Source organism: Terrapene carolina, unplaced genomic scaffold (genome assembly GCF_002925995.2).
Source record: "Terrapene carolina triunguis isolate 2854851 unplaced genomic scaffold, T_m_triunguis-2.0 Scaffold926, whole genome shotgun sequence".
NCBI lineage: Eukaryota > Metazoa > Chordata > Testudines > Emydidae > Terrapene > Terrapene triunguis.
In genome coordinates, this window is record NW_020665277.1 from 3,557,450 (window position 1) to 3,574,255 (window position 16,806).

At 43.0% G+C, this 16,806-nt stretch overlaps 1 protein-coding gene across 1 annotated transcript in view; it reads left to right on the top strand.

Annotated features, from left to right (window-relative positions):
- LRIG2 (leucine rich repeats and immunoglobulin like domains 2) overlaps positions 1–15,096 on the top strand; it is a 43,002-nt gene extending 27,906 nt beyond the window's left edge. Inside the window, exons 13-18 of the mRNA XM_026661004.2 lie at positions 1,642–1,962; positions 3,108–3,389; positions 4,407–4,856; positions 5,714–5,863; positions 9,001–9,285; positions 9,912–15,096. Of these exons, the coding sequence (XP_026516789.1) occupies positions 1,642–1,962; positions 3,108–3,389; positions 4,407–4,856; positions 5,714–5,863; positions 9,001–9,285; positions 9,912–10,144 (1,721 nt within the window). The 3' untranslated portion in view covers positions 10,145–15,096. The remainder of the gene's footprint in view (positions 1–1,641; positions 1,963–3,107; positions 3,390–4,406; positions 4,857–5,713; positions 5,864–9,000; positions 9,286–9,911) is intronic.
- The last annotated feature ends 1,710 nt before the right edge of the window (positions 15,097–16,806 follow it).

A 16,806-nucleotide genomic window follows, 5' to 3' on the forward strand; every position in this document is an offset into this window, starting at 1 on the left:
AGAAGTAATTCTTCCGCTCTACTCCGCGATGATTAGGCCTCAACTGGAGTATTGTGTCCAGTTCTGGGCGCCACATTTGAGGACAGATTAGAGAAAGTCTAGGGAAGAGCAACAACAACGATTAAAGGTTTAGAAAACATGTCCTAAGAGGGAAGATTGAAAAAATTGGGTTTGTTTAGTCTGGAGAAGAGAAGGCTGAGAGAGGGGACATAAGTTTTCAAGTATATAAAAGGTTGTTATAAGGAGGAGGGAGAAAAATTGTTCTTAACCTCTGAAGATAGGACAAGAAGCAATGGGCTTAAATTGCAGCAAGGGAGGTTTAGGTTGGATATTAGGAAAAACTTCTGAATTGTCAGGGTTGTGGAATCTCCATCATTGGAGATTTTTAAGAGCAGGTTGAACAAACACCTGTCAGGGATGGTCTAGATAATACCTAGCCCTGCCTTGAGTGCAGGGGACTGGACTAGATGACCTCTCGAGGTCCCTTCCAGTTCTATGATTCTATAAGAGGGGAAGTCCTGTGACAGGATCCGTTAGTTTACTATGAAAATTTGATGTGGCTCAAGTTCTTGATTGTCTACTTTGTAGAAGGTGTTGAACCCAGTAATAGTGGTTCTCTTAGTACCTAGGAGGGCATGGGTAGCTTAAATTTTTGGTACCACAGGATAGTCCTGGAGAGTGTAATACTTATTTGGCTTCCTTTGTCATAATATCAGAGTGCCTCACAAACTTGAACATATTAATCCTTGTGAAAGGATTGTGAGGTAGGAAAGTGCTATTATCCGCATTTTATAGATGGGGAAACTGAGGTGGAAACTGTGACTTGTCTAAGGTCACACAGGGACTCTGTGGAAGAGCTGAGAATTTAATCCACGTGTCCTGAGTTCCAGGCTAGCACCTTAACCACCTGGCCATTCTTATCCATCCACATGTCTGTTTTCCCCAACACCCTACCTCCTTTTATGGTCAGTAGCAATCTTTGGTGGGTCTTGAGCTCCTAATTCCTACCTCAGTGTTCCCAACCTAACATCTGCCAATGGATTAGCACAACTGAAGCTTTTTGCTAAAACAGTAAGCATTGAAATAGGTATGTTGACATGTAAATTGTCGTCAGACGTCAGTCAACACTCTTTAGGGAGGAATGGGACCGTTTATATTTCTCAGCGAGATTTCTTTAGGTTGTTTGTATGCAGACATATCGCAGCAAGCCACCAGTTTACATTGTGTGATGCCTATAAAGATGTCTTTGCTGCCATAAGAGTTTCTGTCCCTTACAAAATAAAATTAGATTGTGCAGCACAATTATGCATCTGTGTATAGAATCTGCAGCAAATCCAGGTAACTGTGGAAAATACAGGGTCCTGGTGAAGACCTTGAGGTGTCTTTCACCTCATCTGTTCTTGTTGCTTATTCTCTGTGCCCGCACCTGTTGTCATAATCCTGTTTCGCAGCTTCATTTCCCCAGCAGCTGACTGATGTCAAACTGAAGATAATTTAATGTGGGGAATAAGCAGTGGAAGCAGATGTTACCTACGATACAAACAGCATTGTTTCCACATAAAATACCTTTCAATATTTTTCTTGCAACATCAGCTGCATGCTGAAGGGAAAACCTGAATAATCTTGCTATCCCTTTCACAGATGACTTTCCTAAACCACAGATAAGAGTACATCCTGAGAGCACAATTGCTCTAAGAGGCATGAATGTGACTTTGACTTGCACTGCAGTAAGCACCAGTGATTCACCAATGTCCACTGCATGGCGTAAAGACAGTGAAATATTGTATGATGCAGAAGTTGAGAATTTTGCCAGGTACCAGCAGCAAGATGGAGAGGTCCTTGAGTACACCACAGTCCTGCATCTTTTCAATGTGAATTTCACCGATGAAGGAAAATACCAGTGCATTGTCACCAATCACTTTGGTTCCAATTATTCTAACAAAGCCAAACTGACTGTCAATGGTAAGCAGATATACTAACAAAAGAGAAACTTCATTTCTTTTTCATCTGAGGTTATAATTAAATTTTTATCTAGAAAAATGTTTTTCAAGCTAGTTGTGATTTACAAAAGCTTATGATTTCCCCTCATTGAAGTTGTTCCAATGTTTGTTAAGGCTCACAAAAGCAGGAATAAAACTGGCTGCTTCTGTAATGGGTCTGTGGAGAGGAGTCATGTCCAGAGGTGGCTGAAAAATTTGCATGATATTTTCAGCATTTATCATCGTTCTCAAACCTATCACTTCCATAAGCGGTAAAAAATTGCAACACTTTTTGGCAAAAATAAATCAAATTTTGAAAAGGTAAAAGTTTTCACCAAGCTCTAGTCACAATTTGTGAGTAATTCTCTCTCCAGTCCAGTAAAATGGGTGCAGCATTACTGTTTCTAAACTGAAAGCTCCCCCCGTTGGCTGAGCCAGCCACCCTTCCCCTATAAACACTTGCAAAGCTGAGGGAGACAGACACAAGTAGATCTACCACATAAAACTGAGGAAACAACCATTGTATTGAGATATTTTAGCCCCATTTAAGACTTCTGTTGTCATGACCTAAAAGAAGATGGCCAAGAAACATGCTAAACCAAGCCTTTAGAGAACACTAGCTAAGTGGAGGGGACTGTCCTTCCAGAGCAGAAATCCATTCTAGGAGACACCAGTTTCGTCTGGCTTGCTCCAAAGGCACTGACTCTCCTAGTGGGTGGAGAGCCTGTGAGCATTTAGCAGAGCCATATATGATATTGCTATTGGCTATTAAGGTATAATTCACTTCTTCTTTTACAGGGGACAGAAAAGTATGAGTAAATAAAGACTTGTGAATTAAGCTAAGCCGTGCTGCTTTCACCTTTTACTGAGAGGTAGTGGTTGGGCACATTTGTCCCCCACTAAGATGATCTTAATGGGGCATTGCAGATTTAGTTTTCCATTATAGAATTTTAAATAAAAGAATATACTGCATTTGTATAATTCCTACAATCCTTTAAAAGAATTGCAGTAGTCTGTAAGATCTGCTACAGTTCAGAGACTCCTCTAGTATAGAGAAGAACTTGGCTATTATATGCCCTGATCTGAAAATTTTTTCACATTCAGTTCATCATGTCTCCTCCACTGCAGAGCTGCCTTCCTTTCTGAAAACCCCTATGGATCTAACTATCCGTACTGGGGCCATGGCCCGACTTGAATGTGCTGCTGAGGGCCACCCCTCTCCCCAGATCTCCTGGCAGAAAGACGGTGGCACAGACTTCCCTGCAGCACGAGAGAGGCGAATGCATGTTATGCCTGAGGACGACGTGTTCTTCATTGCAAATGTAAAAATAGAAGATATGGGAATCTATAGCTGTATGGCACAAAACATCGCAGGAGGTCTATCAGCAAATGCCACACTGACGGTGCTAGGTAAGCAAAGCACAATTCTGGAACTGTACAGGTCCTTTCACTTAACTTTTTTTGTGATGATGGTAGCTGACTTACATGAGAGGTTGATAAGGAATCTAAATGAATTGGATGCAAGTTAATGTGCTACCAGAGTGGCATGTTTTTCTGATCTTAAGGTAGCAGTTTGAGCCATCTTAAAAAATGTGACTAAGCTATCAAAGGACCAGTGTGCTACTTATCTAGTTGTAGATGGCATTTTGCAGTAAAGAACAATGGAAGAAATGTATTTTCATGATGTACGTGGCTGCAGCAGAGTTCCCTGTTGTTGACTCGCATTATCTTGGGGAAGTTGAATGCCAAACTTGGAAACAGTTTCTAATGCTGCTCCCTTCGCCTGTTGTCCATATCAATCTGCTTAATGAAATAACCTCTGATCAATCACTCACTGCTCAGTTAGTCTGCAGCTTCATTTACTGTATATGTTGGCATGGGTTTGGGGGGAGAGAATTATGGGGACACTTCTTGACTAGGTTGATTTTATAGATTTGATATTTCCAGCTTTAACTCAGGGAGCTGAACTTAATCACAGGCGACCTGGACTATGCTGAGCTGCTATAGGAAGGAAATACCACCAGAAGGGCTGTGTTTGGTGGTGTTTTTTTTTTTTTTAAAGATCCTCTACCCTTTATTTTTTTTTAATTTTTTTTACATTAAGGTCATATATAAACTATAGAAATGGAAAAGACTTCATATCACCCCATGCAGTGTTACCTTCGGTGTATTCAGCAAAGCTCTGTCCAGATCAGTTCCAGGGAGTCCACCATTCATGGAAGTGTCTTCCATCACATCAGATCTGTCACAGTATTTCCTGGCCACTGTTCCCTTTGCCCATCTCTATTTTCAAACTCTGGGATTGGATTCTAAATATTATTTGCTACACATAGGAAGGTTGCAATTGAGATTCTGTGCAATTACCTTTTTAATTCTATTTGACTTTACAATATTAAAATAACTTTTCTTCCTCTCCACCATATCCAGAAACTCCTTCGTTTGTTAGGCCTCTGGAAGACAGGACAGTAACCCGAGGTGAAACTGCCGTGTTGCAGTGTATAGCTGGTGGCAGTCCAGCCCCTCGCCTGAACTGGACTAAAGATGATGGGCCCCTGACAGTAACAGAACGACACTTCTTTGCTGCTGCCAATCAACTCCTTATCATTGTGGATGCTGGATTAGAGGATGCTGGGAAATATACATGCATTATGTCCAACACACTTGGCACGGAGCGTGGCCATATTTACCTAAATGTATTATCTTCTCCAAATTGTGATTCCTCCCAAAGTGGTATTTTACATGAGGAAGATGGCTGGACGACAGTTGGCATTGTGATTATTGTTGTAGTCTGCTGTGTTGTGGGCACCTCTTTGGTATGGGTTATAGTTATATATCACATGCGAAGAAAAAGTGAAGACTACAGCATCACTAACACAGGTACGTAAAATACAAGGCCAGCTTACTTCTGTTGTGTTTTAACCTATGACTAAATGAAATAATTCCATAAAGAATGTAAAGTAAGAGACCTAACGTTGGGGAAGCCTTTGTTTGTCACAGCTGAATTCCTCTTGGTTTATGCACAGGGTCAACTGGGTATATTCAGGCTCTCTCGAGAGAGAGAGAGAGAGAGAGAGGAAGAAGTCAAACGTGCATTCTTTAACATTAAACACTTTATACCTTGTCAATCATGGTGCTCTTCTGAAATGAGGGAAACAAATGAAGTTCACAAAGTTGGGAGTAAATAAGAATTTTAAATTTTATGTCTGGGTGAGAACACTCGCAAGACTTAGAGTAAGATGATGATTGGTTCTGCTTGCTTTTTGGTTAGTATCTCTAAGGGCAGGTCTACACTAACCCCCCAATTCGAACTAAGGTACGCAACTTCAGCTACGTGAATAACGTAGCTGAAGTTCGAAGTACCTTAGTTCGAACTTACCTCCGTCCAGACGTGGCAGGCAGGCTCCCCCGTCGACTTCGCGTACTCCTCTCGTTGAGCTGGAGTACCGCAGTCGACAGCGGGCAATTCCGGGTTTGACTTATCGCGTCCAGACATGACACAATAAGTCGAACCCAGAAGTTCGATTTGCTTGCCGCCGAACTACCGGGTAAGTGTAGACCTACCCTTAGGCAGATATGTGGATTTTTAATTTCTTGAGGAGAAAGGGAATGGCACATGAATGAAATCCTTTTCTCAGTATGTTTGCATTAGTCTGCTGAATAGCATCAGCACCACTTTGAAATCCTATCACTTACTGTTGAGATAGTCAATGTTAATCTCTGTGTGCCTCTTTCAGAGGAGATGAATTTACCTGCAGATATTCCCAGTTATTTATCCTCCCAAGGAACTCTTTCTGAACCTCAAGAAGGCTACAGCAACTCAGAGGCAGGAAGCCATCAACAGCTTATGCCTCCTGCAAACGGCTATGTGCACAAGGGAACAGATAGTAAGTATGCCCCTTTGCATCGCAGCATTACGCAAAGCAGGGTAATAGGCAATGGCATTAGCACTGAAGGTTAAATGTTTTAGAAGACTCTAGAAATTTTAGAATTTTCTTTACTCTAAATTTAAAAACCCTACCTCTTTTTCTTAGAGTGCTGGTCCATATATATGTGTGTGTGTGTGTGTGTATGTGTATGTATATGTGTATATATATATGTGTGTATGTTCCTTTTTTGGGGTGCACGCTCCCCGCATGCTCAAGATCAGAATCGGTGACAATTCATTGGAACTGTCTGTGCCCAAATGCCCTCCTTGCCCCCTGCGGCACAAAGGGTCCCTTGTGGTTTGTACATGTTACCTATGCAGTGTAGATCAGAGGTTGAGTCGCTTTGGGTAGTCACGTATTCGGTTCCATTCTGGATAGCTTTTCTGGATACTGGGCTTCAACCCTTATGGTTGAGCAAAAATCTTTGATGTTCAAGTATTGTCCTTCATGTAAGTGTGCTGCATCCCTTGGGAGGCATATTGTTGATAAATGCTCCATCTTTTCTAAAAGAACCCATAAGGCAAGGGAAGCTTGCCTAAAACTTATCTTCTAGACAAGTTAGTGAGGTCAGCTTCTGATCAGGGTAAACAATATCCACCCAGAGCTGAACAGTCCTTCCCCAGAAGTACTCAGTTGACTATGAATGTTATGACTGCCTCTAATGCCACAGCTTCTGAGAAGCTGCTTCCACTTCAAGTCGTCTTCATTTGCTGAAAGCAATAGGATGCAGTCATCGTCTTCTGAACAGGCTTCTGTCTGAGAACCTGTCAAAGAGGCACAGATCACTGCAGCTTTCCTCTCACAAGGGTAGCACAGGACCCAAGTTGGGTTCCTCTGCACCCAAAAACACTGTTCTCCATATACCAGTACCGGCCAAAGAGCACACTCAAGCAGTTTCCATCTGTCTCTCTCTGCGACACTGCCTGTTGGGCACTCCATACTGACACCAAGGCTTTCTGCTCCAGTACCAGCTCTTTGGTACAAATTCTGTTAGCACAAATGTTCTGTCCCATCCACCTCACAGTTGCTGCTCATGGTCCTGATGGTCTTGATGCTGAGATACACAGCACCAGATCTAGTAGCATCTGTCTTCTGAGTCACCATTATCATAAACCGTAAACATTCCCCTAGCTATATCAATCACTGTTATTTTTTCGGCACCAGAGTGTGTAGGGTACCAACAAAAGATTTTCCCAGATCTACTAAGGCTTTTGATACAGTCCCATATGATATTATCATAAAACAAATTAGGGAAATATGGTCTAGATGAAATTACTAATAAGGTGGGTGCACAAGTAGTTGAAAGACTGTACTCAAAGAGTAGTTGTCAGTGGTTCGCTGTCAAACTGGGAGGGCATATCTAGTGTCCTGGGTCCAGTACTAGTCAAGATCTCCATTAATGACTTGGGAGTGTGTGTATAAAATTTGCAGATGACTCCAAGCTGGCTGGGATTGCAAGCAGTTTAGAGGACAGGATTAGAATTCAAAACCTTGACGAATTGGTCTGAATTCAACAAGATGAAATTCAATAAAGACAAATGTAAAGTACTACATTTAGGAAGGAAAACAGCATCATTCCACAGGTGTCAATTAGTGACCCTCAACAATTGCAAGTCTCTGAAGTTCATCAGTCAGCTGAACTTGCCCTGCTGCCATCTTATCTTCACCTGATGCTGTTGTCCCATCTGTTCCATCACACCCTGAGGACTACAGCGCTTTTCTTAGATTCCAAGGCCAGAAGGGGCCATTGTGATCTGGTCTGACCTCTTGAATAACCCAGGCCCTAGAACTTCCCTGAAACAATTCCTAGAGCAGATCTTTTAGAATAGCATTCAATCTTAATTTTAAAAATTTGACTTCCTTCACCAGATGGCAGAGACAGTAGAGATTCCAACTGATATAGGGCAGTAGATATCCCACAAATTGTTAAACATCTTGCGCACCTCAGTGCCAGGCTGGCTGGCTGGCTATGCCATAAACGAGGGACAGTTAGCAACTGCACAGCTCCTGAGGCAGATGCCCGCATCGCTTTCCCCCAGCATCCAAAAAGGCAGACAGAAGGTCCCAGGTACCATCTTTGGAATTCTAGTATTTTTACACTCATCTTACACCTGGATCCGTTGTTTTCACTGCTGCTCAGGAGAGGACAGAACAGAAAAGCTGCAAGGCAACACCTAAAGAAAAGGAGCTCAAATGCCTGGATCGCCTCTGAACCAAGAGCTACTCTGCCCTCTGTCAGCCTCCACTTTAGGATTGCCAATTACCAGGCACTCCATGCCATTTTATGTAATCATACTTGGCAAGAAGTGTCAAACTTCACAGGACTAGCAGAGGAGGCTAGATAGGAATTAAGATCACCAGTAGTGGAATTTGTATGGACAAGCACTCGAAGAAAAAGCAGTTACTTACTTTACAGTAACTATGGTTCTTCAAGATGTTGTCCATATACATCTATTTCATGACCTGTCCTCCAGCCCTATTACTACAGGACCTGTGTTCTGTTTTGGTGAAGAACTGAGAGATGGTTGGCCCCAATCCACCCTTCATGCTCTCAGATGGGAGGTGGGGGGTGCAAAAGGTACTCAGGATGCAGGTGTGACCCCAACAGAACCTGGCTAAAAGCTTCTGATCTGGAGAACATGGGGGGCATGTGCATCAAGAGTGGGAAATAGACACAAGCACTCGAAGAACCACAGTAATTGTAGGGTAAGGAACTGTTTTAATACAAATGTGATTGAGGAAGACATACATGTTAATTAGATACTGAAACGTCTTTGCTCTTAGAACTTACAAGGCAATATGAGGTTGCTTGACACCACAGTAAGCTTCTGTTCTCCCAGGCAAGCTCTGAGTCACAGGGCTAGCATGAATTTGGGTGGCTATGCATGTGAACATGGCGCATTTCTCCTGCAGCTTATTTTCCAAAAGAAGCAAGCATGCATTGTGGAGTTCAGAACCAATCCTATGTCAGGGTCTTTCTCACTATGACACAGTGATATTGCATGATCATACCTGTCTATAAAAGCAACTGTAGAAACCAGGCATCCCTACGCTTTTTTAAACAAAGAATATTTTTTGTTCCCCCATTGTGTCAGGTGGCACAGGGCCATTAGTGATCTGCTCAGATTGTTACGACAATGCAAACATCTACTCCAGGACCCGTGAGTACTGTCCTTATGCATACATCACAGAAGAGGACCCACTGGATCACACATTGTCCAGTCTCATGGTACAAGTGCCCAAGGAGACCTATCCAACACACACCCAACATGAAGCCAGCACTCTGGATAGTCTTATAGTAGACAGAGAAATGTCTGCCTTTCTTACCCATCATGACCGAATAAGTGAGAAGAAACTCTCATCCCAGCAGACTAATAATGGTAAGTTCATGACTCATCCTCTTCTTCCAGTCCGACGGCACAAGCCTGCCTGTTACCTTATATATTCATGCTGGACTAATCCAATTTTATCTGGTCAAGTTGTTGTGTGTGGGGTAGTTAATTTAATCACTGAACACTTCCTCTCCAGACTGCACTTTGAATGAAGACAAATCTGAAGCTTTGCACCAAATGTCCAAATGCTCCTGGAGTTGAGAAAAATTATATACATCATCAAGTATAATTCTCTGCCAACATTGTCTTTGCTTTAGAGTCACATAGATATCCCACAGGAAATCCAAATAGCACTTTTGTGTGTTTACTGAATAGAATTCCTAATGTTCCAAAGCACCCGAGAAAAAAACGTTGTCCATTTAATAGAATCAAGGTTTTTTGTGATTCTTCCAGAGAACCTTTGAAGAAACTTGCAGGCATGTTGTAGCTGGTTACAGTAACAGGTTGCTACAGTGGGAAGGCTTCCAGTAAAATGTGCCCTCAAAGCTAAATAGAAAATAATCTTGTTAAGAATGTCATATTGCCAAATCACATGGAGACTAAAGAATCCTTGTTTAGAATTTTGGTGCATTTATCATGAACTCAAATGCCTATCCATTTTTTTTTTCTCTCAGAACCTTTTCAGCTACCCTTATGGGGACTAAACAGAGACCTAGGGTTGTCGCACGCACGCTTCCCACAGCAGCAGTCAATCCATGAGGAGGCCCCTCAAGCTCTCCAAAGTGAGGGAGTCATTGACGGTGAGAGAGAACAGGCTGTTTCATCCAGACCTTGCCACAGGTTACGTGAACATAACTTTGATTTTAACAGGACTCGGAACATTCAGGAATTTAGTGAAGCCACATAAAAAACAGCAAAGTGAAGCTTTGGAAGCAAATTCAGATCAACTGACTTCGTATTTTCTACCTCAGGATTAACCCCTTGCCCAAAGATGCTGTATACACATGTCTACAATTACAAGCTGAGTGGACCAAGACAGACTCTCTCAGCTAGGAGTGGGATGATGGCACAAGCTTTTGTCTCTTGGATTTACTTGTGTTGGAAAGATGAGGATCCACAGCATTAATTTATGGTTGGACAATTTTGGTGAATGAAGTGAACTCCACTACAAGAGTATTGGAAGGCCTGAGCATTATGATGTCATATCAACACAGGCTGTCTGTTCTGAAATTCTATCAAGAAGGCTTAGCTGTTTCATGTTGCCTTTCATGCTCCCCATAGAATTCTCCAGTAATTGCAAGCATACAGCTCTTGGCCAGCTTTCTGTTCCTTTAGTCTGCTAGCAGGAGTTGCATCATTGTGTCAACTGGTAACTTTTTGGAGGGTTGTTTTTTCTCCTGTGAGTAAAGTAGTGCTCTAGTTCAGGGGTTCTCAAACTTCATTGCACCACAACCGCCTTCTGACAACAAATTACTACAGAATCCCAGGAGGGGGGACTGAAACCTGAGCCCGCCAAAGCCCTGCCACCCTGGAGGGAGTGCAGTGCCCCACTGCCTCAGGCCGGGGGGCCAAAGCCAAAGTCCAAGGGCTTTAGCCACAGGCAGGAGGCCTGTAACCTTAGTCCTGCTGCCCAGGACAGAAGCCCTTGGGCTTTGGCTTTGGCCCTGGGCCCCAGCAAGTCTAAGCCAGCCCTGGCGACCCCATTAAAATGGGGTCGCGACCCACTTTGGGGTCCTGATCCACAGTTTGAGAACTGCTGCTCTAGTTGTAAATAAATTTGCATTCATCAATATTTTGTATACACTACACACATAAATGTGTTGGCCGTAATGTAAATATTTTTTATTATGCCAAAAATACTGTAACATCCTGTTGTAATCTTGAGAACTGGCTATCAAACCATAAAGATTTGTTCTGATTAGGTTTTGTGGATCTGAAAGCTTGTTTCTTCAGGGATAGATCTATCCTTTCATGTTGGGAAGAAGTGGATGTGTAGGCATGTCAGTGAAATTGTCACCCTAGTGAATAGCATTGATTTACATATAGCTGTGTATGCCTCTGGCTTGACAGTATACATGTAAACTGCTCCCTCTTCATTACGTGGTCGGGGTTCTTGGGCACCAAGTTTGACCCACTTACATCTGTTTGAAAAGTTCTGTAATTTGTATGAAACATTACCTCCATTTTTCGTGGAGTATGAAGTCTCACAGAAACCCTGAAGTAACAAACCAGAGCCTAATCTCGACTTTCCCAGGAGTTCTTGTAAGCAGCGAGCAAAACAAGATTAAAATGGTGACATACCTTGGCAATATCCCGAATATGCAAAAGACTTTTCTTCATAGTCATCTGGGAAAGTAGTGTTAGGTGTGAAAAATCAATGAGCTCTGAGTAGCTCCTGTCTTTAGACTCTGCCAAGATCTAAAATGTCCTCATAAAAAGGCCTTTCTATGCTATATACGGCAGAGAGCTCTGGCTGGATGACCTGATACTCTGCTACCTGTAGGCCGACTTGCCCTGGTTATGGCCAGCCATCAGTGAGCTGCACCGATACAGGCACCTAGTATAGTGCGCTTCCAAGTAAAGTTAAGCTGCACCAATGCAAATACCAGCTTAGTGTAGACAGACAACTTGGCTACTATTTTCACTAGTGCAACTTTCTCCCTACTTGAAAGTGGTATACAAATCATGGCTTATAGCATTTTTTCCTGTCTTGAGGAGATGTTTGCACAAGTGGCTGGTCACAGATGGCTGAAATATCCAGTGCAGACAAGACCTTAGTCCGCCAAAAAAAAAAAAAAAATCAAGGGTACATTTCCCCTCTCATCTCAGTGAGGTGTCAACATCGAAGCCTAATTCTGATCACAAATGCAGCCATATCATTGGTGGTGGCTGTACCAGAAACCTCCAGCTACTCACCATATGTGTGGGGATGGACATAAAATCATACAAAATCTAGGGCTGTAAGGGACCTCATGAGATCAAGTCCAGCCCCCTGCGCTTAGACTGGACCACGTAAACCTAGACCATCCTTGACAGGTGTTTGTCCAACCGGTTCTTAAACACCCCCAATGATGGCGATTCCCCATCCTCCCTTGGAAGCCTGTTCTAGATTGTAATTACCCCTATAGCTAAAAAGTTATCCCCAAAATTAACCTCAATCTCCCTTGCTGCAGATTAAGCCAATTACTATTTGTCCTACTATGAGTGGACCTGGAGAACAATTGATCACCATCCTCTTTATAATAGCCCTTAATATATTTGAATATCTCCAATCCATTGCAAAAGGGTGAGTACTGAATATCCATCAGTCAAATACTCCTCATTTTAGACATTTAGATTACTGGGGGCAAGCTGTGAAGTGGATGTCCATGGTGAAGTGTTGGATGTCATGGTGTATTGTGTTATGTGGGTTTTCTAGTAAGCTGTTCCACAGCTGTGGTGAATATGCACTTCTGAAAGCTAATGACCCCTATCTGTCAAAATATCAGAGGTGAAATCCTGGCTCATTAAAGTTAATTCTTGCATTGACTTTAATGAAGCCAGGATTTCACCCTAAGTTATTAAAGAGTAAGAGACTCATCTGTGAAAAATGAGGAAACTTAAAATTTAAATCCACTACTAGCCATCTTTTCCCTAGATTTGGAAAGCAGTTCTCCTCACTGCTGAGGTTCCCTGTGTGACTTGTTAGCAACAGAACCACTCAAAGAATGTTGTCTTCTCCCCAGCAGCACAGGCAGAGAAGTGTCACCAATAACCTAACATATATATGTGCTTCAAAGAAATAATATCATCCTACACTGCCTAAAAAGCTGTCACTTTCTGGTAAAATCATCTAGGTAGAGATACTCATTTTACATTGATTTTTCATGATTTCCATCTATTTTGCATCTTCAAGGACACAATGAGCTTATAGCTAAAGCACTTGGTGGTGCTATCCTTCCTGGTCTATGCTGTCTCCAGTAAATAAGATCCCCAGGGCTTTCCTCCTGATCACTGATGCCTTTGTTCAGTCTATAGAAAATCCACTAATGAGTAGTGGAATCAGCACCGTGACTCTCCTTTTTAGAAGGAAAAACGCAGTCTGCATCAAACCAAAAGGTAGAACTCTGCAAGAACTAGTGACTTCTCCTGCTGTTCACTTCTTGGATGGGATTGTAAGGTTTGGGGCATCTCAGGTGACTCCCCCTCTCAGAGACCACAGCTAGAACTTACTTGAGCCAGAGATTGGCTCACCTACAGGGTAAGTGAGGCTCCTCAAACATATTTGAAAATATCCATTACTTTCCTTCTCGGGCATGGCTGGTGGTCAGATCCAGGCAAACAAGGACCAAAGATTCAGCAGTGGCAGTTATCCCAGAGTTCTTAAAGCAAACCGTAAGGTAGTCCAGCCGCTGTACTGTGGAGGGGAGTCAGTTGTTTTTGATGTTCAGATAAAGTAGAACTAAACGCTGGCATTTTAGTCCCTTGGTGCTTTGAAGTTCTCAATATTTTTGGGCTATTAAATGTAACACTCACTACAGCTCAAAAGGAAATTCTTAAGTACCTGATAGGGTTTCCGCCCCCTCCCCCCTAAGTTTTCTCTCTGAACTCCATCTAGGAAGGCATATTGTTCATTTTAGACCTGAACTTACCTGTGTTCCAATGAACCTGGCTGTTGTCTATGGGTATCTCTCCACAGTATTTTGGAGTGAGCCTCCCAAAGCAGCTCAACACTCAAGCTAGCTCTCCGACAGTAGCTGTGTAGACAGCACTTGGAAGTTGCGGCTCGGGCCCTAAAGCCTAGGGAGGGGGGTAAGCGTCAGAGCCCGAGCTGCAACTTCAAAGTGCTGTCTACACAGCTACTTTTTGAGCACTAGCACAAGCCCTGCAACCCAAGTCTGTTGAGCTGGGCTGGGAGGCTCACTCCAGAAGTCTGTAGACATACCCTAATAGCCTAAATTCACATCAGAAGTGCCAATTATGAAATTGCTGCAAGGGGAAGCTTGCATCATTCCAGGCTTCCTGCCTGATTTGGTCATACACGATAAAGGTCAATGTGGCATAGCTGGTCCACAGCATGTTGAGAGCCATGATCTCTTGGCAGCAGAAAAATAACACTTCATTTCTGCTGTGCTTTTTCCTCTTTCCATTTGGCAAACATTTATTTCCCCCTCCCTCTATTTTGTATGGAGCACAAGTCAACATGGCATTAGCTTCTCTGCTTGTGCAACCCACTGATGCTAACTTAGAGTGCGTGATGGGTTAGGGAGCCTGATCTGCCCTGGTACTCAGAACTCCCAGTGAAGTCAAAGGCAGTGTTGTCTTGTAAGGTGTGCAGAATCAGGTCTAAGGCTTGTAAGTTATGCCACCTGCAATAGAACAGATTTACTTAGTGTCCTGGCATAAACAGTGGCCTCTTCAAAGTGGTTTTAAGCTGGTTGTATGTAGCCTTGACTTTTAATTGGGCAAGCTACTTACCAATGGACTTCTTTTGCATTCTGAAAAACAGACTAAGTTTCCAACTGCAGTTTTAAGAGCAACAGCTCCTAAATTACATAGTTAGAAACAGGATGATGCAGCTACCTGTGTTTTGCTAAGACATTCACCCATCTCTTTACCAAGAGATCTGTCTAACTTGCAGAGAATAACAGAAGTTATTCTGTTTCCCATAAACATACCCATCTTTGTCAATCAATGCCAAAGTGAAGCAGCTCTAATAATGGGTGTGTCTAAGGCACTGTCTACAGATCTGCCCTCGTTTACTGTTGCTCTTTCCTAGTATCTCTATTTTCTCACTTATAAGAATGTATATTTTGTATAGCATGTGTAACATACTTTTGTCTATTGTAATTTACCTTCATTCAATAAAACACTACATACGGTGTGAGTCTCTGGTGTGGCTTCCATCGCATACAGGGCACACAACAGTTACAAAAAACAGACTTAATTAAATCTTCCAGAGAAAATGCAGCAAAACTAGGTCCTTCCACATGAGAGTGACAGTCAAGGGGGGCGAGGGACTGGTTCTTCTCTTAATATGAAAGGTGGATGTTTCTTCATATTTAAGTGACCCTCATGAGCATATTCTTGATTTGAACAATTGGAAGGGTATGGGGTCCTCAGCAATTCTCATCCCTTCTGTCCCTGGATAGGGGACATCGCCTGGTTCCAGAGCTGGATTCCATATGTGGTAGCAGAGTGGCAGCTGGCTGCTCCATTGGGACTGAGCCATATCCTCAATAGGTGAGATTTGAGCATAAGAGTCTGAACTCCCAAGTGTTGATCCTGCCAGTTGCTGATGCATTCTGCAGCCTTACACATTAGAGGGAGCTGAGTGGTTTAATCCACTTCCATCTCTAAGGGTACGTCCAGACTATCCGCCGGATCGGCAGTTAGCGATCCATCTGTCGGGGAGCGATCTATTACGTCTCGTCTAGACGCGATAGATCGATCCCCGAACGCGCTCCTGTCGCCTCCAGAACTCCACCAGGATGAGCAGCGGTAGCGGGGTCGATGGGGGAGCCACGGCCGTCGATCCCGCGCCATGAGGACGGGAGGTAAGTTGAAATAAGATACGTCGACTTCAGCTACGCTATTCCCGTAGCTGAAGTTGCGTATCTTACATCGACTCCTCTCCCCCCTAGTGTAGACCAGGCCTAAGAATGTGGAGATAGGTTGGGAAGAAATGACTGCAAGTGGCAGTCTACGTGCAAATAGATTAAAACTGCAACATAGCACGAGTGCTGTAGGGACAGCCTAACAGGCCATTAGACAGAAAGAGCCTGTTGGCATCAATGCGCAAGGTGTCACTTATTCCTAACACAGGATGTAGTTAGTGTAGTGGGTTGAAAAAGGATTCCTAGACTTTTATCAAATATCCTGTTGCAGCCCTCCCTCATCTAGAGCCTCTGCACTGGAGTGATGTAGCGTATTGCAAGCCCTACTAGTGGGGTGGCTCCTACACATACCCAGTTTAATATAGTCTGTTACAGTATTTCAGTCTTCCGTTCTCACCTGTGGAAGGGTAAACCAGGGCTGTGTTTTTCCCCGGGTAAGAGGACAGGAATGTACTCTAGGCTAGCAGTGATGCAGGCATTTTCAAGATGCTCGTTTTCTTGCTCAGCTGCAAGAAAGTAGTCAATACAATAAGTGCAACTAATGTTTGCCGACAGCTTGGCCAAGGATAACCACTCAAGATAAACCTTGCAAATAGTGAGGAAGAACAGGTCAAACGTTGAACTGGAATTAGTCTTACATATTTCATATATGTACAACTGCTTACATGATTGTACAATCTCTTAATGTATTGTTAGCAAATCATAGCTAAAAATCAGATTAGATCTAAGTGTCCAAAGAGATCCGTGGGCTACTTGTCCGTTGTTAGTGTCATTGGTCAAACTGAAAGTCCATCTCTTCTAAGAGAATGTGCAGAACCTTTGATGCATGGGACGTTTTTACTCTTCTTAGTGTTTATGGTATCAGTCCTGTGGAAAGACTTCCTGAAGGAAAAGGTATTTGAGTTGATCTAGCTGAAGCTGGCTAGCTAATGGCTCATTCATACTAGGTTCCAAGAGAGAGTTCTGCAGCAAA